The sequence below is a fragment of the Capra hircus genome, chromosome 3 (genome assembly GCF_001704415.2).
Source record: "Capra hircus breed San Clemente chromosome 3, ASM170441v1, whole genome shotgun sequence".
In the NCBI taxonomy this organism is placed as follows: domain Eukaryota; kingdom Metazoa; phylum Chordata; class Mammalia; order Artiodactyla; family Bovidae; genus Capra; species Capra hircus.
Genome location: NC_030810.1, coordinates 31592761 through 31614987, shown reverse-complemented (window position 1 = coordinate 31614987; position 22227 = coordinate 31592761). Strand labels below are relative to the sequence as shown.

The 22227-nt window shown below is 45.2% G+C and overlaps 1 protein-coding gene across 1 annotated transcript in view; it reads left to right on the top strand.

Annotated features, from left to right (window-relative positions):
• The window catches only part of C8B (complement C8 beta chain), a 45188-nt gene that overhangs the window by 8826 nt on the left and 14135 nt on the right, over positions 1-22227 (top strand). Inside the window, exons 3-9 of the mRNA XM_005678354.3 lie at positions 1530-1671; positions 3636-3777; positions 6626-6758; positions 9758-9955; positions 15499-15739; positions 17789-17917; positions 20417-20580. Coding sequence (XP_005678411.2) covers positions 1530-1671; positions 3636-3777; positions 6626-6758; positions 9758-9955; positions 15499-15739; positions 17789-17917; positions 20417-20580 — 1149 coding nt within the window. The remainder of the gene's footprint in view (positions 1-1529; positions 1672-3635; positions 3778-6625; positions 6759-9757; positions 9956-15498; positions 15740-17788; positions 17918-20416; positions 20581-22227) is intronic.

The window sequence follows — 22227 nt, the reverse complement described above, 5'->3', positions numbered from 1 at the left end:
AGGTGGTTGGTTGTCTATATTTCTTTTCTGGATTTCTGGATGCCACGCACATAATAACTGTGGCTGTTAACGTGTCAGTCTTCAGAGGGACTGCTATCAGGTCTGCTCCACTTAGTAAGTAAGTAAGTGAAGTCGCTCAGTCGTGTCCAACTCTTTGCGACCCCATGGACTGTAGCGTACCAGGCTCCTCTGTCCAAGGGATTTTCCAGGCAATAGTACTGGAGTGGATTGCCATTTCCTTCTCCAGAGGATCTTCCAGACCCAGGGACCGAACCCGGGTCTCCCGCATTGTAGACAGACGCTTTACCGTCTGAGCCACCAGGGAAGTCCAAAATCTTGACCGCAGCTAGCATTTGGAAGTCACCCAAATCTGATCATTTCCTTCCCCTGCAGTGGCTTCTCATTGTACCATGAAGAAGTACTTAATGCAACCTTATTAGGGTCCAGGAGGGCCTGCCTCAGCTGCTCCTGGCTCCGTGTCCCTCCGTCTCTTCTCACTCTACCTCTTTAACTCTTCTCTCCAGCCAGGATGGATGTCTTGTTTCCTGGAATAAGGCACATACTCTCTAGCCTCTCGGGTTTGGCACAGCAATTCCCTCCATCCGGACTGCCCTTCTCTCCCCTCCTCATGCCAGCATTCCATGCTTGCCTGACGTGTCTCCTCACCCTTTGGGGCTCAGCTCAGATGTCACTTCTGCGTCTCCTAAGTCTGCACTGAGGACTCCCCTCTGTGTTTATGAGCACTCTGTCCTGGCCCCGTCACAGCTCCCCTCTCGCTGGGCTGCCGCTGCCTTGTGCTTGCCATCATGACCACCACCAGCAGCTGTGACCTCCTTGAGGACAGTCCACAGGACATGGTTATGAGCAAACACACACAAGCATAAAAAGCACCCACGTTTTCCCAGCATTGTGTAGCTGAATCAATATTTTGGAAATCCAGTCAATATTTCTGGAATAAGCAAACAGGAAAGCAGAGACAGAGAAATATTTACCGCTAAAATTATTAATAATTCAAAAGAAAAGCAAGCAGAAGAAATTGAACGCCTATTCTGTACCAGACAACATAATGAGATTTCACATATAATTGAAACTACATAGCTGTACATAATTATCCCCGTTTTACAGATTAGTAAGTTGAGATCACAGTGCTTAAGTAACTTACCCAGCATCACATAACTAGAAAGTAACAGAGTCAGTGGCTCCAAAGTGGATACTTCTGCATTTTAAGCTACTTAGTAAATGAGAATACTTGAATCAACCCATGGGATTAATCAAGCTGAAAGACTGAACTGGCCCCATCAATTCACTTACTACCTTTGACTCGAAAGTCCGTGCTTTCCCCACATTCAACAAACCTGTATTGATTACTGTGATACAGAGATTGAAGATAAAGTCCCTCCCCTCAGAGAGTTCCCAGGCTATTCTAAATAGGCAATCAGCCAGTGGCAATATAGATCTTTAGGTGTGCCCTCCGCTCCCCATGTCCCGGAGGCTCTGGCTTTGTCTCACCTTGCTCCTCTCTGCTATAGTACAGACATGCCTACTTGATCCGGCCCTCTCAGTTCCACGGGGAACCATGCAGCTTCTCTGACAAGGAAGTTGAAGACTGTGTTTCTAACAGACCATGCAGAAGTCAAGTGCGATGTGAAGGCTTTGTGTGTGCGCAGACAGGTATAAAGGGACACAGCAGTGGGAGGGGATGGGTATCAGTTGAGGTGATGGCATGTGATGATGGGAGCACTGGCTATTGCCTAGTGCTCAAGATCAAAGTCATGTGTCAGGCCAGGAGGCCTCCTTGTCCTCCTTGACCTCTTTTTACACGTATTATTTCATAAAAACAACCCTACCATGTAGGTGTTAATATTACCTTCATTTTACTAATTGAGACATTGAGACTTGGAGAAGTTACTCACCCACAACACTTAGGAGGTAAGTGGAGGAGATACAATTAGGCATTTGGAAATTCAAATTACATTCACTGACATTAAGGACACCAAAATTCTGTGTGCTGGAATCAGAAATCCTAAGTCAAATTTTATTTTGACTTTGTAATTTAGAAGAAGTCATTTGAACCTTTCTTCATGTTGGTTGTCTATACAGAAAGTCAGAAGTGATATTAATACCTTATAAGTTTGCCATAAGCATCAAGTAACACAGTGGGTATAAGAGGTCCTTACAGACCATGAGCTCTGCTGGCTTTCTCAGAGGTTTGGGGCTAAATACAACGTAGCCACACTCTCTGCAACACTTCAAAAAGGTGGTAGCATCATTTATCTCTGAAAACTTTGGTGAGATAGTCCCTGCATTCCTATAGCACCAAGTTTAAGCATACCCCTTAATGCATGAGGTAGTCTTTGCAACATTTTTGGTTCAAAGAAGGAAGGACAAAAGGAAGGACTGGTGGATGGGCAGCCAGAGGGAAGGGAGGAAGGAGCACACAATAGATTATCGTGAGCTGCAGAGCTCAGCAAACACTTTCTTTTCAATTAATTCCTTTAACTAATTCAAGAAAACCTGACTCTTTTTCTCAAAGGCTCCAGCAAAAAGGAGAGTATTTGGACCCAGATTACCTAGATGCAAGCTACAACTCTCTACATTTGCCACAACTTTGTGAGCTGTGCTTTAGTATCTTTACAGAAAGAATTAGGGATTCTTAGAGCAATTTCTAGGCATTATTGCAAACGCCGAGCCCCATCTAGTAAATCTGAAAGATGTTTACGTGTATCCACGGACTCACTATGACTGGCGTTCCATGATTCTGACCAAAGCCAATAATGGTTATTCAGGCCAGCTTTAGTTTAAATGTCTTGTAACAAACATTTGAAGACCAGATTGTTACTCTTCTGCCTTTAATAGCCAAAGAACATTGGTTTAAAATGAACAGACATGCTTAAGTAAAAATGGCCACCTGTTTTATGGGCTTTACTCCCGAAAGATATGCAAATAAGAAAGGAAGTCAAATCAATGGGGAAAAGAGTTTCAAGGAAGTGGAGGTGCCTCAAATAACTTTAAATATACAGTCTAAATATTTTTAATATCTACTAGTCTGGATGGCTCTGATGTTGAAGGCAGTGCCATTTAATGGGGAGAGTTTCTGTGAAAGCTATAGCTTCCAATCCTCCTGCCAGTACTTACGAGCAGCGTGCATTTGGACCGTCAAAGCACTAATAATAGTAATAACAACACTTATCCGGCTCTTACCATGAGTCGGTACTGTTGCATTTATTTGTTTGAATCCCCAGCGACCTTTGGGAGTAAGTATGATGGCGTCCCTACTTTACAGATGAGTACATTGAGACAAGGAGTCAGGAAACTCACGCAAGGTGCCACAGCAGGTACTGCTGCAGGACCCTCTGAACCCACCTCCTCTCTCCAGTCCCAAGCAGAGGAGTCCAGCCTTCCTTCCGGTCTGCCTGGCGAATCTGCCCTCAAGAGCATTCAGAAATACAACACTGGCTTCTGGAGGGGATTAAACGGTGAATTCCATGACCACTCACCCCCAGTACATGAGGACTAATGCAAACAGAGCTTTAAATTTGCAGCCAAGAATCTGGGTCATGGTGGGTCTCAAGCCCTGTGAACCCCCCCACCCCTTCCTGCCTCGACCTGTGGGTAACCCCATTTCTCCTTCCCAGGGAGGTGCATAAACCGAAGACTTCTTTGCAATGGGGACAATGACTGTGGAGACCAGTCAGATGAGGCGAACTGTAGAAAGATTTATAAAAAATGTCAGCAGGAAATGGAGCAATACTGGGCCATTGGCAGGCTGGCCAGTGGGTAAGTTACCGTCTTTCTGTTGTGGAGTGGGAAGAACATGTAAGTAAATGTGATCTGGAGAAGAGAGGGAGGGAGCGGTAGACAGTGGCTCCTCTGTTCCTTTCTGGAAAAGGCTGGTGTGTTAGCAGATACTCGCAGCTGCTTCGTGACGACAGACCCAGAGGCTCTGGGAGCACGTGCCATGGACAGGTGGACCAGATGGACCAGATGTGACTGCAGGGAGGGAGCACTGAGGAGAGAGCTGTGGGGGCAGTGCCATGGCAGCTCCACACGAGGGCTGAGGGAAGGGTTATTTGATGCCGGCTCTGTGACCATGTCAGGTACTTTCTAAGCATTACCTTTGAATGCTATTGGCAACCGCCAGGGAGCTTTATCTGTTTCTCTATCCGGAGGCCTCAGCAGAGAGGCTGGCTCAGAGCAGAGGCCACTAAGTGACTGGCCAGTGCAGGAGTGCATTTGCAGCGTGGCTCTGCCAGCAGCCTGTGTACAGTTAGGCTGGGGCCTCTCAGTTGGTTAAATCCTCCAGGGAGGTGAGAGATCAAAAGGGGCTGACTGGCCTGGCACTCAGCCTCCTTTTCTGCTGCGCTGTGCAGCCTCTCAGCCTCCAGGGGAAAAGTCAGGGCCTCCCCTCACAAATCAGCGTATGTGACACAGTGTGGGAAGCAGAGAGGCCCTGGGTGGCATTCTCCTTCTTCCTAAGCAAACATCAGCTCTCCATCCTGAAAGGATGCTGTTAGAGACACAGCCTCCTCATGTGGGAAAGACCTCCTCCCAGGACGGCCTTAGACGCTAGTGATGATAAGCCCCATCTCCTTGATGAGGAAACTGAGGTCTGTGAAGTTAGAGCTCCTGGGGGGTCACAGGTCAAAGAGGGCGACAGAGTGGGCATACAGAGCCAGCAGCAGAAGCCAGCTGGACCCTGCAAGAGGGGCAGAAGGACGGCTTTCGTGCCTTAGTTTTGTCATTTGTAGACAGAAGTCAGTCATACCCTTCTTTTCAGGTCTGTGAGGGATAAATAAGCTAATGCCGTGGTAGTAAACTAACACATGAGAGGCAAAATACGTGGTGGGGAGAAAGCAGACTCTGCTCTTGACTAGACTTAGATACTCAGACTTTGAGTCCTGGCCCCACCAGCTGCTGGGCAGGTCAGTTGCCCTCTCTGTGTCTTACTTTGTTCATCTGGTAAATGAGTATAGTAATAATACCTATGGATTCATTGAACCAACATGTGTAAATGATTATTATGGTATTAAAGAAAATAAATGAATATACATTATTATGCTACATGAAACCCTATCACAGGAAAGACAGCCTGAAATGATTCTGGTAGGAGCAGAGCAGACCAATAGGCAGAAGCTGAAAGGAGACAGAACTCCTTTTAACAAAAGAAACAGAGCTGCCAATCATAGTCAAAGCAGGTCAGGAAATGGACGCTTGCCTTAGGAGGTGGTGAGAAATAATAATGTTGAGGTAAAGATGAGATTTTCATCCTTTCTAAACAGACATAATGACATCTACTACCCAGGGCTTTGGGGATACTACATAAGGTGATGTCCTGAGCCATCTGTGACTGGGCCTGTTTCCAGTTAGAAAATTGGAATTAATTCAGTGTCTTGTGATGGGAGGCATACAGAAATTAAAAGGGAAACTACCATCTCTAAGGGGCACAGAATCTTGGGGAGATGACAGACACGTAAATAATAATAAGCCTTTATCGCAGACCAAGCCATGTTCTAAGCACTTAGTAAATATGGATACATGTAATCCTCACAGGCACTCCAAGAGATAGGATTTTCTTTGTTCTCATTTTGTAGATAAGGAGACCTAGGTACAGAGGCTAACTGCTATGCCTGAGGTTACATAACTCGTGAATGCCAGCGCGTTGGCTCATTACCTCCCATGTAGACTGTTCTTGTAACTATAGTAGGTGCAGAAGAATAAATGTGTGAATGGGGCAAGCATGGGATCTAGGAAAGGCCTCTACTGTAGCTTAGTACAGTTCAGTTCAGTTCAGTCGCTCAGTCGTGTCCGACTCTGCGACCCCATGAATCACAGCACACCAGGCCTCCCTGTCCATCACCAACTCCCGGAGTTCACTCAAACTCATGTCCATCGAGTTGGTGATGCCATCCAGCCATCTCATCCTGTCGTCCCCTTCTCCTTCTACCCCTAATCCCTCCCAGCATCAGAGTCTTTTCCAATGAGTCAACTCTTCGCATGAGGTGGCCAAAACTGATGCTGAGTTTCAGCTTCAGCATCAGTCCTTCCAATGAACACCCAGGACTGATCTCCTTTATAATGGACTGGTTGGATCTCCTTGCAGCTTAGTACAATGAAAGAACTTAGTCTAGAAAGACGAGTAAGAGATAAAGCAGTGAGTATGGCTTCCCTGGCGGCTCAGCGGTGAAGAATCCTCCTGCCAATGCAGGGAGAATCAGGTTTGATCCCTGGGTCAGGAAGATCTCCTGGAGGAGGGCATGGCAACCCACTCCAGTATTCTTGCCCAATAAATCCCATGGTCAGAGGAGCCTGGTGGTGTACAGTCCTCGGGGTCACAAAGAGTCAGACACAACTGAGCAACTAAGCAAGTGATGAGTGGCTGGAAGGGTATTTAGGCATAGGGAACAGCCCTTACCAAGAAGAGAAGGAGCAAAACAGACTGGAGGGAGAACACCTCCGTGGAGTAGGGGACTGGCTTTGTAGTTGTGGCTGGGAGTGGCAGGGGATAAAGCCGCAACAGATACTGAGGGCCATGTGTGCTGTGCCCAGGAATTTGGGTGTCCTTTAGTAGGTCCACCAGTTGGGATTATATCCTCACCTCACCCCCTTTTCTGCCTCTTCCCTGCAGGATTAATTTGTTCACAAACAACTTGGAGGGCCCAGTTCTAGATCACAGGTATTACGCCGGTGTGTGTTCCCCGCATTACATACTCAGCACGAGGTTTCGGAAGCCATACAACGTGGAAAACTTCATTCCACAGGTATGTGCCAGCCAGGAAGCCACTACAGGGCCATGGCAGGGACACTGGCAGAGGAGCCAGAAGCACGGGTCCGGACCTGGTCAGCAGCCCCCTGCTGGGCCAGCTCAGACGCGTCGCGTTTTCTCTCTGAGCTTCAGTTCTTCGTAGGTAAAATGGGTGGTTACTTCCTCCAGACACAGCGGTGAGGACAACCTATGATGTATAGTAGAGGCAGTGCAGATATGTAGTAGCATAATTATACCAACGACAATATAAACAACTGCCCTAAAGAGACAAGCACAGCTTAGGATTTAGAGTCTCATAGATGACTTTGCAACTTACCATCTGTATCGTCTTATATACCCTGAGCCTCCATTTTCCTATCTTTAAATTGGGATTTTAAAGGTTCTACCTGCATAGAGGGGATAAGTGAGTGTGAATGCTTAGCACACACACAATACCTGGTTTAACTGTGAGCCTCAGGAAGTGTTAACTTTTTTTTTAATGGAAAAAGGCTATTTTTGCTTTCTTATTTATAACTGGTAGCTTCACTTTCACATTTGGATCAAAAGCAAATACAGACACTGTAGGTCCTTTATTTTGCCTTTGAAAAATTTCATAGACTTTCATATATAAACAGTGGTATCACAGCTGGGACTTGCTAGCTAGACTTCCAGAGTTCATCCAGACATTGTGTGTATGTGTGTGTGTGTGTGTGTGTATGTGTTAGTCGCTCAGTTGTGTCCCACTCTTTTGCAACCCTATGAACTGTAGCCTGCCAGGCTCCTCTGTCCATGGAATTCTCCAGGCAAGAATACTGGAGTGGGTTGCCATTCCCTTCAGGGGAACTTCTGACCCAGGGATCGAACCCGGGTCTCCTGCATTGCAGGTGGATCCTTTACCGTCTGAGCCACCAGGGAAGCCCCGAAGAATTCTATCAGTGGGGTAGGAAGTGACCCACGCAACTTCACCTCGTGACTGGAATCACTGGTCAGTCAATGATTTGAATGAATGTAGTCAGTTGAGTGGCAAAAATGTAGATGTCCCAGATGCCTGGTGATACTGGAGACATCACGACAGACATGCAAGCATCCTAGCATCCAGAGACAGCCAGACAACAGGAATCAACTTCTGTTATTATCAGATCCTTGCCTATTAGAATCAGGCATTGTTCTAAGCATTTCTGTAAGTTATAAAATGTTCTACCAAGATAAGCCTGTGTTATTAAAACAGAGACTTAAAAGCAGTCTCACAGGGAGTGGGGTTCAGAGTAGACGATGTCACTGCATAATACATACATAAGACAGAGGGGGAAGAACTGGATGCCAGGCCTGGCTGTACCCCAGGACCCCGTTGTACTTTAGGCTAAATTCTTGCTCTGTTCTGGACCTGTTTCCTCATCTGTAAAATGAGAGGACTGGACTGGATGACCAGGTTGATAGTTTTCATGTCTAAAATTATGCAGACCTAGGATTTCCCTGGTGGTCCAATGGCTAAAACTCTTGCATTTCCAATGTAGGAGGCCTGGGTTCAATCCCTGTTCAGGGAACTAGACCCCATAAGCTGCAACTAAGACCTGGTGCAGCCAAATAAATACATAAATAAATAAAAATTTTAAAATAAAATAAAAGGGTATAGTCCTGAATGTTAAGCTGCTACCTCTCCTTTCTCTTCCTTCCTGGTCCCCTTCACACCCCCACACAGATATTGGCTAAAAATTACAAAATTAGTCTTGGGACAAATACACCCTCCCCCATGCTGACCAGCACCATCCCTCTGGCCTCCACTTCTTTTTTGGTAACTCTATTTTTTAATATAAATTTATTTATTTTAATTGAAGGCTAATTACTTTACCGTATTATAGTGGTTTTGCCATACATGGCCTCCACTTTCAAAGGAGAATCTCAGAGCAGACGTTTCTCTCCTCCTGGTAACCCAGGCCGGCTATGTATCTCGGGGTCTCCTCTCTCTGTAACTGTTTTTGGAGCACGTGGCAGGCACTGTGCAGTGTTTTACCCACATAGACTCAACCCTCAGAACAAGCCCCACTGGCAGGAACTGTTACTGTTTCCATTTTATACAGGGAGAAACTGAGGTGCAGAGAGTTTAAGCCCAATGTCCAGGGTTACCCACTGAGAAAATGTTGCACTCCACCTCAGGGGTCTCACTCCAGACCATGTTTGGAATCACGTCTGCTTTTCTTCCTCAGAAACTGAGGTGTTATGGGGGACTGCAAGCATCCGGAAGCCAGTGGGATGGGGATGGAGACAATTTGGGGCTGGTCACTTGGGGGCCACCGAGGCAGCGCCCTAGATATTTCCCTGTGCACAGCACCATGAGCACCAATTTTCGAGCAAACAGCTCCTCTAAGTTTGCAAAGGCTTTCTGCTGTTCTGTCCCTGCATCTTCCCACCCCCATACCGTATCCCAAGACCTTTCACCAGCCCCTCATGAGCTGTCACTGAGCTCCTCCTCTGCACCGGTTTGCCTCTGACCCCAAATCCATCCCTTCCAACCCAACCGCTATTCTGTCCTGAGTTTCCTGGTGCTCAGCCACTTCCTCTATGGGCTTTTCGGCAAGTCATCCCAAAGCCCCAGTATCTGGATGCCAGCCCACTCTCTCCTGAGCCCCCTGTCTTCTCTCTCTTGTATCTTCTGGTCCAACCACACTCGCATTTTCAACCCCCTGCAGTTTCTGGCCCCACCCTGCCCTCTTCTACCTTCACGTTTCTGCCTGTACCCAAGTCCACAGCCTAGAATGTTCTCCTGCATTTCTGCCCACTGAAACCCAAATCAAGCACCCACCTCTGAGTGTCAGCTCACCGTGTTGGGCTCATCTGTTTCTCCTGCTGGATCAAGAGCCCTGGGAGTGGAGATACGGGTGCCTCTGAGATTTTTGCACACAATGTACTTAGTTTAGCACCTGCAACATAGTGAGAGTACAGTGCGTGCCTGTTGATTTGAATTGAACTGATGTGAGTCAAATGACATACGGAACATTTGTTTTTTTCTTCCTTCAGACCCGAGGCAAATCTGAATTTACGTTGACAGAATATGAATCGTACTCAGATTTCGAACATAACGTCACAGGGACGGCAATTAGCAAGTCTAGTTTCAGCTTGGGTTTCAAAATTCCTGGAATATTTGAACTTGGCTATAGCAGCACAAGTAATATTGGACAACATTTTATTAGCAGGATCAAACGATTCTCTCATACGGTAGGTACCCTTTGCTTGCTTTTCCATTCCTATGTATTCATTTGAATTTTCATATCCATGGATGTCTGTATACTGTATTGCTATTAGTCCTGACAACCAATTATATTTGTTACATTGAAAAGCTTTTCACAAAAAATACCTTGGTCTTACATTAACTTTACTTTTCAGAAAGACCAGCCAGTGGTGGCCTTCTATAATTATTTACTCTACTTTTTTAGTATGGCATTGTTTATTTTTATTTCACTTTATTTTTTAATTTAAATTTTTATTATTACTTTATTTTACTTTACAATACTGTATTGGTTTTGCCATACATTGACATGAATCCGCCACGGGTATACATGAGTTCCCAAACATGAACCCCCCTTCCAACTCCCACCCCACATCATCTCTCTGGATCATCCCCGTGCACCAGCCCCAAGCATCCTGTATCTCGAACATAGACTGGCGATTCATTTCTTACATGATAGTATACATGTTTCAATGCCATTCTCCCAAATCATCCCACCCTCTCCCTCTCCCTCTCCCTCTGAGTCCAAAAGTCCGCTCTACACATCTGTGTCTCTTTTGCTGTCTCGCATACAGGGTCATCATTACCATCTTTCTAAATTCCATATATGTGTGTTAGTATACTGTATTGGTGTTTTTCTTTCTGGCTTACTTCAGTCTGTATAATAGGCTCCAGTTTCATCCATCTCATTAGAACTGATTCAAATGTATTCTTTTTAACGGCTGAGTAATACTCCATTGTGTATATGTACCACAGCTTTCTTATCCATTCATCTGCTGATGGACATCTAGGTTGTTTCCATGTCCTGGCTATTATAAACAGTGCTGCGATGAACACTGGGGTACATGTGTCTCTTTCAATTCTGGTTTCCTCGGTGTGTATGCCCAGCAGTGCGATTGCTGGGTCATAAGGCAGTTCTATTTGCAATTTTTTAAGGAATCTCCACACTGTTCTCCATAGTGGCTGTACTAGTTTGCATTTCCACCAACAGTGTAATTGTTTCAATTTTACTGGAGTATAGTTGATTTACAGTGTTGTGTTATTTTTTCAGTTTTAATATTTTTATTGAAGTATAATTGATTCACAATGTGCTAATTTCTGTTGCAGCCAAGTGATTCAGTTATACATATATATACATTCTTTTCCATTATGGTTTATCATAGGATATCGAATATAGTTCTCTGTGTTCTCTCATTTTCTTTTCTTATTTTTTTTGTATTCTTATTTACTAATAAGCTTTTCACTTGGTTTTTATTAAACTAAGGAGCATAGTTTTGCCAAAACTACTTCTGGAGACTTTCCAGCTCCCAGCAACTTGACTTCTATTCTAAACTTTCAGCTGAAATTCCTTTCCAGAATGTTATCCAAGACCTCATCTCCAACTTCTTGGAGCTGTGGATGGAGTCACACTCCTGTTTCTCATGGCTGCTTTCTGCTCCTTATCAGTTAGTTTTCTTCCTGGTTTCTAACAGCCCCACTTGTTCTCTATTTAGTTTTTGGTCATCTTTTCTTCTTCCTCTATAACCACCCCCCCCGCCAAGTGTCCTTTTCTGCTCACCCTGCTCCTCTGCCAGGGCAAGCATGAGCCTTCACCACCACTTCTGCCCTTTCTGGGAAGCTCAGGCCTGCACCACCCTCTCTTCTGGGTATCATTACCCAGATGCCTTATGGACACTCCAAAGCAAGTTCCTCTTCCCAAGCTCTCTATGTTAAATAGCATTCTTTTCCTTCTGCCTTTCCAGGCTAAGAATATCTGGTTCTCTTTTCTCTTTATTCCCACGTGTGGCTTGTGGCTTGTGCTAAGTCGCTTCAGTGGTGTCTGACTCTTTGCGATCCTATGGACCATAGCCCGCCAGCTTCGTCTGTCCATGGGATTCTCCAGGCAAGAATACTGGAGTGGATTGCCATACCCTCCACCAGGGTATCTTTCTGATCCAGGGATTGAACCCATGTCTCTATGTCACCTGCATTGACAGGCAGGTTCTTTACCACTAACGCCACCTGGGAAGCCCACCAGATCTTTCACTCATCAATATTTCTTCATTTTTTAATTGAAGTCTAGTTGATTTACAATGTTGTATTAATTTCTGCTCTAGCAAAAAGTGGTTCAGGTGTATATATATATACATATATATATTAGATTTCACATGTAAGTGATATTATACGGTACTTGCCTTTCTCTGTTTTACTTCACTTAGTATGACAGTCTCTAGGTTCAGCCATGTTGCTGCAAATGGCATTATTTTGTTCTCTTTCTGGGTGAAGCAGTCCATTGTATATGTGCCATGTCTTCTCTGTCCATTTATCTGTTGATGGACATTAGGTTGTTTCCATGTCTCGGTGGTGGTGGTTTAGTTACTACGTCATGTCAGACACGCTTGTAACCCCATGGACTATAGCCCCCCAGACTCCTCTGTCCATGGGATTTCCCAAGCAAGAATACTAGAGTGAATTGCCGTTTCCTTCTCCAGGGGATCATTCTGACCCAGGAATCGAACCCAGGTCTTCTGCATTGCAGGCAGATTCTTTACTAAGTTATGGCTAGCCAATATTTCTTAAACTCTGATCACATCTTCACTAGCCTAGGTCCTTTCACCTCTGGCTCCGGCACTTCTAATGAGACTCCTGTCTTTCAATTTGCCCCTTCAAATGTATGTGCTGCCAGAAAAATGCTTTTCTGATACTAACTGATAATATCACCTGTTCCCTATTGCCTATAAGGTGAGGGTCAAAGCCCATGACTTAGTGGCAGGGGAGCAGTTTGAATGGGAAGTAAGGTGACAAGAGGGCTTGGATTCCAGAAAGGACCAGGTGTATTTATTCCCTGGTCACTTGAGAGTTTGCTGCATGGGTGTGATGTTGTAGAAAACTAATCTGAGAGGAACATGGAGGAAATTAAAAGTCTACAGTGATTCATGAGAGAAAAAAGGAATGGTGAGGGGCTTAAGTTCTGCTGCCAAATTACCAACCAGCAGAAAATGAGCCATAACCATGAATTAGACTGTAATCGTCCCTGGTTGTTTTTCTTCATCTTCTCGGCTGTGAGCAGCTCGGGCACAGAGGCTGTTTCTTCCATCTTTAGGTTCAGGATGGCACTTGGTAAGTGCTCAAGACTAAAATATAGTGATGAAGGACAGGACTGATTATAAAAGAAAGTGTCTTATTAGGAGGGAAAGAGAGGGGTACCATCCTTGTCTCCTTTTCTCTCTCCGTCTTTCTCCCCTTCCCTCCCAGCTCCCTGATTTAAACAGCCAGTTACAGAATGTTACCTCATGCTAGGTACTAATCTAGATACTTGGAACCTAGAGACAAGTATAGCACAATTCTTGCCTTCAAGTTCACAGTCTCATAGGAACAGCAAACGTGTGCAGATAATGGTCCTGATTTTGACATCAGCTGTAATACAGCATGTGTGTGTGTGTGCGCGCACTAAGTCGCTTAAGTTGTGTCTGACTCTGCGCACCTCCGTGGACTGTAGCCCACCAGGCTCCTCTGTTCATGATATTCTCCAGGCAAGAACACTGGAGTGGGTTGCCGTGCCCTCCTTCAGGGGATCTTCCCGACCCAGGGATTGAAACCATGTCTCCGGTGGCTCCTGCGTTGCTGGTCAATTCTTTACTGTTGAGCCACCAGGAGAGCCCAATACAGCAGGGCTTATTCTATACAGGAAATATAAGCAACGTGCAATGCAGTCCTGGGAGGTGGAGTGTCAGGGAAATTCAAGGGTGCCATCACATAGAAAGCACAGCTAAGCAGAAATTTTTAAAATGAGAAAGTGTGTGCCAGGCAGAAAAGAGAGGGAAGAGCATGTCTGGCAGAAGGAACATGTGAAAAATTATATTATGAGACAGAATGACAGATGTGGGGAAAAGTTAGATGCTAGACGGATATTGAGGTACAATGTAGGTGTTAGAGAAAAGTACACTATGGTGGAGGGTGAATTTCATGGTTGTAAAAGTTGAAGCCAGGAGGACAGATTGTGACATGCTTACATTCAGAGTAATTGGGTTGATTTTATTCTTGGGCAATGGAGAGACCAATGCTGGGTTTTGTCTTAAGCCCAGAGTGGCATTTAATGGTGTTAACAGTTTTAGGACATCAGCTCTGATTGGAGCACTGAAGGCAGCTAGAGGGAGGAGGGAGATCAGTGGGAACGCTTTTGTCATAACCCAAGCAGAAGAGGAAACCTATAATATTTAGAAAGACCATGAACAGAGCATGTAGCAACTGCAAAGTTGGAAAGATGAGGAAGAAGGAGTCATGGATGGCTGTGGCAGGACTACGGTGGGGGAGCAGGGCAGGGGGCAGAGGTGGCATGACTTATAGAGCTGACAGGTCAAGCTGGCTAAGAGTTTTAAGATGCAGGAGGAATGTGCGTTTCCTACTCATTCACCTTTTCCTCAGCCTTCACTGCAGTGTAGGAACGCCTCATCTCGGGTTGTATTAACATCCCTGGATGTTTGCCCTTCATCTAGCATTGCCATCTTTCAGCCTCTTCCACATACCAAGGGTCACCAGACTTGTTCTCTAAAGGGCCAGAGAGTAAATATTTCAGGCTTTGCAAGGCTGCAGGGTCTCTGTAGCAACCACAGAGCTCTGCCATCATAGGCTGACAGCAGTGATGAACAATGAACAGATATGTGGGCATGGCTGCACTGCAATGAAACTGGATTGCAAAACCAAATACCAGATCCTGTGGGCAGGCTGTGGTCTGCTGGCCCTTGGCATGCACTGCAGTGTCCAGCCTTCCTAAAGCCTCACTTTTACTTTTTCTAGAGTGCCTTTTCTTCAGAGTTTAAACAGCATCAACTGCCCCCTCTTACCTTCTGAGACGGCCCATCCTTTGTGGAGTGTGTTTTTCCCATGGCTTCTCTTGCCTTCCAAGATGGCCCACACTCTGCCTGTGCAGTGTATAGCTCCCTGAATAAACATTTTTTCTCTTTAAAAGAGGCTTTCCTGGTGGCTCAGATGGTAAAGAATCTGCCTGCAATGCAGGAGACTTGGGTTCAATCCCTGGCTCAGGAAGATTCCCTTCTCCCCTGGAGAACAGAATGGCTACCCACTCCAGTATTGTGCCTGGAGAATTCCACGGACAGAGGAGCCTGGCGGGCTATATTCAGTCCATGGAGTTTCAATGAGTCAGGCACCACTGAGTAAAACTTCTTCTCTTTAAAAAAAGAAGCATCAACCCAGACGTTGCCTTGGCCGGTCAGCACACCGTCTCCCCTTGGGATGCAGCACAGGCACCTGCTGCTGCCTGCCCTGTCTGCTGCTGCTTCCCTTCCTTCTCCTTGCTTATTTGCCACTGTAAGGAAATGAGCAAAGGGCAAGCTCTTCCAAGCCGAAAAGGACATCAGAATATTTCTGAAAAAATGAAGGCTTGTCAAAGGGGCCGTCTTCCCTCAGGTCTCCTAAAGGAATCATGAGTGATGACCCCTGGCCAGAACATTGGATGATATTTGCAAAGTTCGTCATCTTGTTCCAGATTCCTAACTTTAAAGGTCTGCTTTTCCCTTGTTGGTGTTTCATTTAGGAAAGCAAATTCCTGCACGCACGCTCTGACCTTGAAGTGGCGCATTATAAGCTGAAACCTAGAAACCTCATGCTGCATCATGAATTCCTTCAGCGAGTCAAGCGGCTGCCCTTGGAATACAGCTACGGCGAGTACAGAGATCTCTTCCGTGATTTTGGAACCCACTACATCACAGAGGCCGTGCTTGGGGGCATTTATGAATACACACTCATCATGAACAAGGAGGCGATGGAGAGAGGAGGTACACCACCCGAGGACCATGTCTTTACTGATGGGGCGTGTGGAACTATGAGTTAACAGGGAGAGAGGCTTCTATTCCTTGTTGGGGGAGGGGTTGTAAGTTATGCTCCCAGTTTTCCTTCTCCCTCCCTGGTTTTCCTTTCACAGTTTCATTTGCAGATTCCTTATCCTTTGTTGATGTGTTGATGGTGGTCTTCCTCTGCCAGCCCTCTCTCTGGACAGTCCTGTTTTCTACATAACTCCTTCTAGACAATAACACCCGGAGAAGGCAATGGCACCCCACTCCAATACTCTTGCCTGGAAAATCCCATGGATGGAGGAACCTGGTAGGCTACAGTCCATGGGGTCGCGAAGAGTCAGACACGACTGAGCAACATCACTTTCACTTTTCACTTGCATGCATTGGAGAAGGAAATGGCAACCCACTCCAGTGTTCTTGCCTGGAGAATCCCAGGGACGGGGGAGTCTGGTGGGCTGCCGTCTATGGGGTCGCACAGAGTCAGACACGACTGAAGCGATTTAGCAGCAGCAGCAGACAATAACATCTCATCTCTTGGCTCTAAATGCTTTATATATGCAGATGTATATGTCTATCCTGGATCTCTTCTGTGTACCGAAGAGCTCATGTAGAAATGCCTCTTGGAGATCTCCATCTGAATGTCTGCCGACCATCAAAAACTTAACATGCCCCCAAGAGAACTTTCACATGCTTCTTCTGTAGTCATCTGCATCGCAGAATGATTCCACCTTTCAGTCAGCTTTGAGGTGATACCAGTGCTGCTGGTTCCTAAACCACACTTTGAGCAGCAATGTCTTAGATTATCAGAGCTTCCAAACTACTATTCAACTCCCATTTTCCTTCCACAATCCATTCTCCATACAGACATTACTAGTTGTCTTTCTAGTTGCAATCAATGTCAAGTCTAAGGTATGATATCTTCCTCCCAACTCTGTACTCTTCCCTGCAATATGGCACTTGTCAGCTCAGGGGACCTGCCCCAGGTCTCCCAGGTTACAGTGGCAGAGCCAGGTTTCGGGTATAGGTCCAGTGAACTTGCAAGAGGACAGAAGGCATATAAGGTAAATTAAGGTCAGTGTGGCCTCCCTCAGTCTTGCCAAGATTAAGGGTACTGTACTCCATACCAGAGCTTTCAAAAGTACTTGTCATAATTCCTCTGATTGCTTTCTACAGAAAGGTTCTATGATCAAGTTGTGGAAACATAATAGATCCCACATTGAGAGTTTCACAGGCATACTGAAATCAAGTGACCTCTCCATCACTTTTGATACCACATTTATCACACTGACTTGACTGCAGGAGCCTGGTTTCTTGTCATTCTTGCTCTTAAAGAAAGATAAGAGATATCATCATGGGATTCATGTTTCAAGGAACATGCTTTGGGGAAAACTGATCTGCATCAACGTTTCTAGCAATCCCAGGTGTTAAAGCTGTTCTCTCTTTTTCCTGACCTCAAATGCTATAGAAAGGTGCTCATATGTCATATGGAAGACTTCAGCAAGCCCAGGATGGGAAGATGCCTTGGGGAGAATTGGAGAGGAATAGATGGGAAATGGTCCAGAAATGAAGATGAAATAAGGGAAATTAATTATTCTCTTTGCCAGGGACTATACCAGACATTTCATAAACATTATTTCAACTGATCAAGTAACTGTTTGTACTACATCAAAGAGTAGGGAAGGGAGGACAGCTCACAGCAGCCTCTATTCACTGGATCAATACCTAGAGACTTGATAAGAAGCCATATTTTTAGAAAGTGACTCCGAGCTCTTCCTGTCTTTGGAGAGCAGGAAAAACCCTCTGAGTATTTGTAGAGGCTGAAAGGGGAAGTTGATGCTGGTCTCGAATGGGGTCTCTTGCCTGGTGCCAGGAGCTGCCTGCATTTCTTGTCCCTAGTCTGGCCACCCGTTAATTTACACCTGAGTTCCTGTGAGCCTCCAGGAAGGGTTTGGCGTCAGGGATCGACTGCAGAAAAAGGCCCAGAACAAACTGCCGTTTTAGGTCATGAGCCACTTTTCTTGCTTCCTTCAGATTACTCTCTTAAGGACGTCCATGACTGTGCTAAACACGATTTTAAAATCGGCGCTGCCATAAAAGCAGTCTATGTGAAGCTGGGTGTGTCGGAGGCGACGTGCAGTAACATTCTCAATGAGATAAAAGGTGAGTGGCCAGGGCATGTGACTTCTCTGCTTATCATCCTTCCTTCTCCAGGAGCCCAGACCCATCAGTCTTTAAGCTAAAGACTGAATATTCCAAGACATTTCAATTAAAATACTAATTCATTCAATAAAAACCTACCTAGCTCCTACTATGTATTGGTATGCAGAAATGAATAAGATGGTCTTCCTATCTTCATGATATTCACATGAGTAGGCAAACAATTAAAAAATCGAGGACCGGGCAGTGATAAGCACCAAACTCAATCTGGCTTCCGGGAACAGGTATCATTTGAATGGCAACTTGAGGAGTAAGGTATCAAGGTTGCTTTTAGGTAGGAAAAAAAAAATCTAACAATGAAAATTTGCTCTAGGGGCTGGAAGTGGGCCTGGCTAGAGGTAGGATGCTCTAGGCTGAAGAGGTAGGAGCCAGGTAGAGGCAGTGGGGGATACAGTTGAGGCAGCTAGTCCTTACCTGAAGCAGTGGGCAAGATGGAAACTAGAAAAGCAGGCAAAGCCACAAGTCATGTAGCAGAGCCCGCATGGTGGGTGAGACTAGGAGTGAGTGCTAGAGCTAATCTGGGAGCAGAGATCTCGGAGGCCACGCAGGGGAGCTGGGAATCAACACGGAAAGTAGAGTAGGAGAGGAAGGCTGATCAGCAGGGCTCTAATCGTGACCTCTTCTGCACACTGAGCTACTCTCCTTCATCCTCTCTACAGACTAAGCTTGTCCTTATTTCTGTGATCATATGTGAATGAAGAGTTCCACAGCCAAAGCAAAACAAAATTAACCAGCAACAAAATGAAAAGTTTCTTGTGACTGATATGCAGTGGACACTGTTGTTTGTTTATTTTGGTGGGGCTGGATTGGAACACGCATCCTACATAGGGAGACAGGGAGAAGACATACATGCTCTTCAAAAAAACCGTGTAAAGTCACCCCCAATCCAAGTTACTGAATAGAGCATTACCCAGTACCCGGGGACCCTTATCAGTTACAGCTCCTCCCTCCCTTGGGAGATAACACCATCCTGAAGTCTCTGTTAATCACATCCTTCCTTTCATGATAGTTTGACCCCGTACATGTATTGCTAACCTCTATGACTTGGAGCTGGGCTTCCCTGGTAACTCAGTGGTAAAGAGTTTGCTTGCCAATGCAGGAGATGCGAGTTCAGTCCCTGGGTTGGGAAGATTCCGTAGAGAAGGAAATGGCAACCCACTCCTGGATTCTTGCCTAGGAAATCCCATGGGCAGAGGAGCCTGGAAGGCTACAATCCATGGAGTTACAAAAAAGTTAGACAGGACTTAGCAACTAAATAAAAACAGTGACTTAGAGTTGCTTGTTTTTGAACTTTATTTGGATGAAATGTAATCTTTCAGTTCTGGTTTTTGAATTTTGTTTTTCTTTGATATCATGTTTTTGTGTAAAACTATAGTTACTTCATTTTCACTGCTGCACAGTATTTTATTGTATGAATATATCAGTTTGTTCATTCTGCTGTTAAATTTGGATTCTTTCCTGTGCCAAGCCATTATATTCAGAGCTACTGTGAACATTCTTGCACACTCTTCTGATGCACATGTGCAAGGGATTCTCTAGGGAATGTATCCAGGAGTGAAACTGTTGGGTTGTAGAGTATGTACTTATTCTACACTAGGTAATACTGAGATTTTTCTGAAACGGCTGTATCAGTTTACAGTCTGACCAGTAGTATACAAGACTCCTTTTTTATGATGCTCAACTGCTGCAAGCTCAGAGCAGAATAGTCACTTTATACCAGTTTCTTTGGCTTCGGGCACAAGAAAAATTAGAATAGGAATGACTTACTGATATGATTGAGGGCTTCCTGGGAAACTGCTTGAGAAGTCAAAATAATAACAGTAGACATTGAAAGAAAAAAAAACAGCAGACATTATTTAGTGAGTATCTATTACATTCATGCTCACACCTTATAGATTTTCCCACTTTTGTCATATGAGACAAAGAAGTGGTATAGCTCAGAGATTGGCATGGTATGGTGAGTAAATTCTTTCCCTCTAGTGCCTAAGGTTTCGTATCTGCAAAGGACGGATTCTATACTTCCTTTTTCATACTGAAGATTAAGTGAGTTAGCACATGTACAGCGTTAGGTTAGTGGATGACACATAAATGATGAATAATCTTTGCCTGTTTACCTGCCTATGATCTGTCCCTATGAGTGTATGTATGTATCTGTCCATCAGCTATCTTCCATAGACTCACTTAGTGACTGTTACTTACAGATGCTAAAACTAAACGTCCCTTTCTCGTCCTGTCTCCAGCTTGTGTCATACATGATCGAGTGCACTGCCCTTTGCCCTTGCACTGTGACTCCCTTGCTGGCAGGGATGTGTATTGTCCCATTTACATCTCCAGGGCAACCTCCCTGAACGTTACAGTCACCAGGTTGTCAGGTGGGTTGCAGCAAATTTCAAGGTGTGAAAATGGATCCCCTGACACGCCAGGGCTCCGTATCCATTCCAGACAGAAACAAGACAGACAGCATGGTGGAAGACTTGGTGGTCCTTGTACGAGGAGGAGCGAGTGAGTATGTCACTGCCCTGGCATACAGAGAGCTGCCAACAGCGGACCTGATGCAGGAATGGGGAGATGCGGTGCAGTACAATCCGGACATCATCAAAGTTAAGGTACACGCACCCACCCCACCCATCCTTTCCTCTACTCACAAAACAGCTTCTAAAGGGTTTCCCTGAGCCAGGGTATAGAATACAGAGTGCAGTAAGACACAAGTCCTAACCTTGAGATAGATACTGTGTAGTAGAAAATGTGTCCAGACTGAACTGATTGTAATACACTGCACAACACCAGCTAGAGACCCCTCACTCCCTCTCACTTGGGCTCCCAAGTTGCTCAAGTAAGTTAATCATCGGCTTCTAGTTCCAGGCTTCTTAAATCAATATTGTTTACAGTTTATTGGGGAATCCCTCATTTAGTTCTTTGTTCATTTAAATATTCATTCCTACAACCAACAAGTCATTGCTAAGTTCCTGTGATGTGATGGGAACTAAGGCACTGGAGGAAAACAGAGGAGGATGCAAGGATGAAAAATGCAGTCTGTGCTGAACAGTAAGATCCATGAATGCATTATTGTTTTACAGGACAGCATAATACATAGTGGTAATCCCTAACACGTTTTGGGCACCTACCATGTTCATGATACTCTGCCAAGGACTTTGGGAATGTTATTTCATCTAATTCTCATGAGCCTGCAAATTTAGTATGCTTATCTCCATTTTATGGCTGATAAAAAAATTGAGGTCAGAGAGGTTTCATCCGTCTGTGACTAAGTCCCGACCTGAAAAGTTGACCTCTTCCCTCCCCTCCAAATTTTCCTGTGGGTTTAGTAAATAGAAAATAATGATCCCAACCAACTGTCACCCAAACAATGGCAGTTTTACAACCTTAAACCAAAAAGACGCTTGCTAGAGCAGTGCTGTCATACACATCAGCAGGGCTGGCCCTTGCCTGTGGGTACTTCAGCACGGTGTCCATGTCACATCTTACACTGCCCTCTTCTTGCTATTGTCTGTACAATTATTGATGATCCAGCATCCACCCTCCGGAGATCTACTCTTGCAGCCAAGGAGCGGAGTTAAGGGGCTGGAGCTCTGATGAGAGGCTGTGCAGTCCCTGAACTTGGCAGTTTTCCAGTGTCTTTATTTATATGTCAGTTGCAGGGTTGCTGCAGAACGAGAAGGCTGCCATTCAAATCCTTTCCCCTGCCACTTATTCAGTAGTTACACTTAGGGTTTAGTTGCTGGCAAGCATCAAGAAAGGTAAAGTGAGCCGTAGCTTGCAGGCGGCTCTAGAGAAATCTGGGATGGGCTGATGATATGGTGACATTGGCTGGTATCACAAACAAGCATGGGAGAGAAGAGAGTTCATGGAAAAATAGACCCCTGGTCTTTACTTTTTACTGTTATCTTAGCTGAATTTTGTTTTAAACTTAGAATTAATGGGTTGCTCTGGTTACCTATCCATTTAGGTTGGAAGTGCCATCATGGGCATTGGGAATGTCACGTATCCAGCAGCACGGGATATGATAATGGGATGTGTGTTTCATGTGTCTGGGAGAAAGAGAGAGAGCACATGTTAGCATGCTAAGCATCTCAGACCTGCCACGATCCTCAGAGATGTGGTATTCACTGATGGCACAGAGGCTTTACCCAGCATGTATGTGATGCCCTGAAAAGTATCCTATGTACTATGAGTATGGTGCTGTGAAGGGTTGTGGGGACTGAAAGGGGAGAGATTAGAAAATCAGAGATATTTCC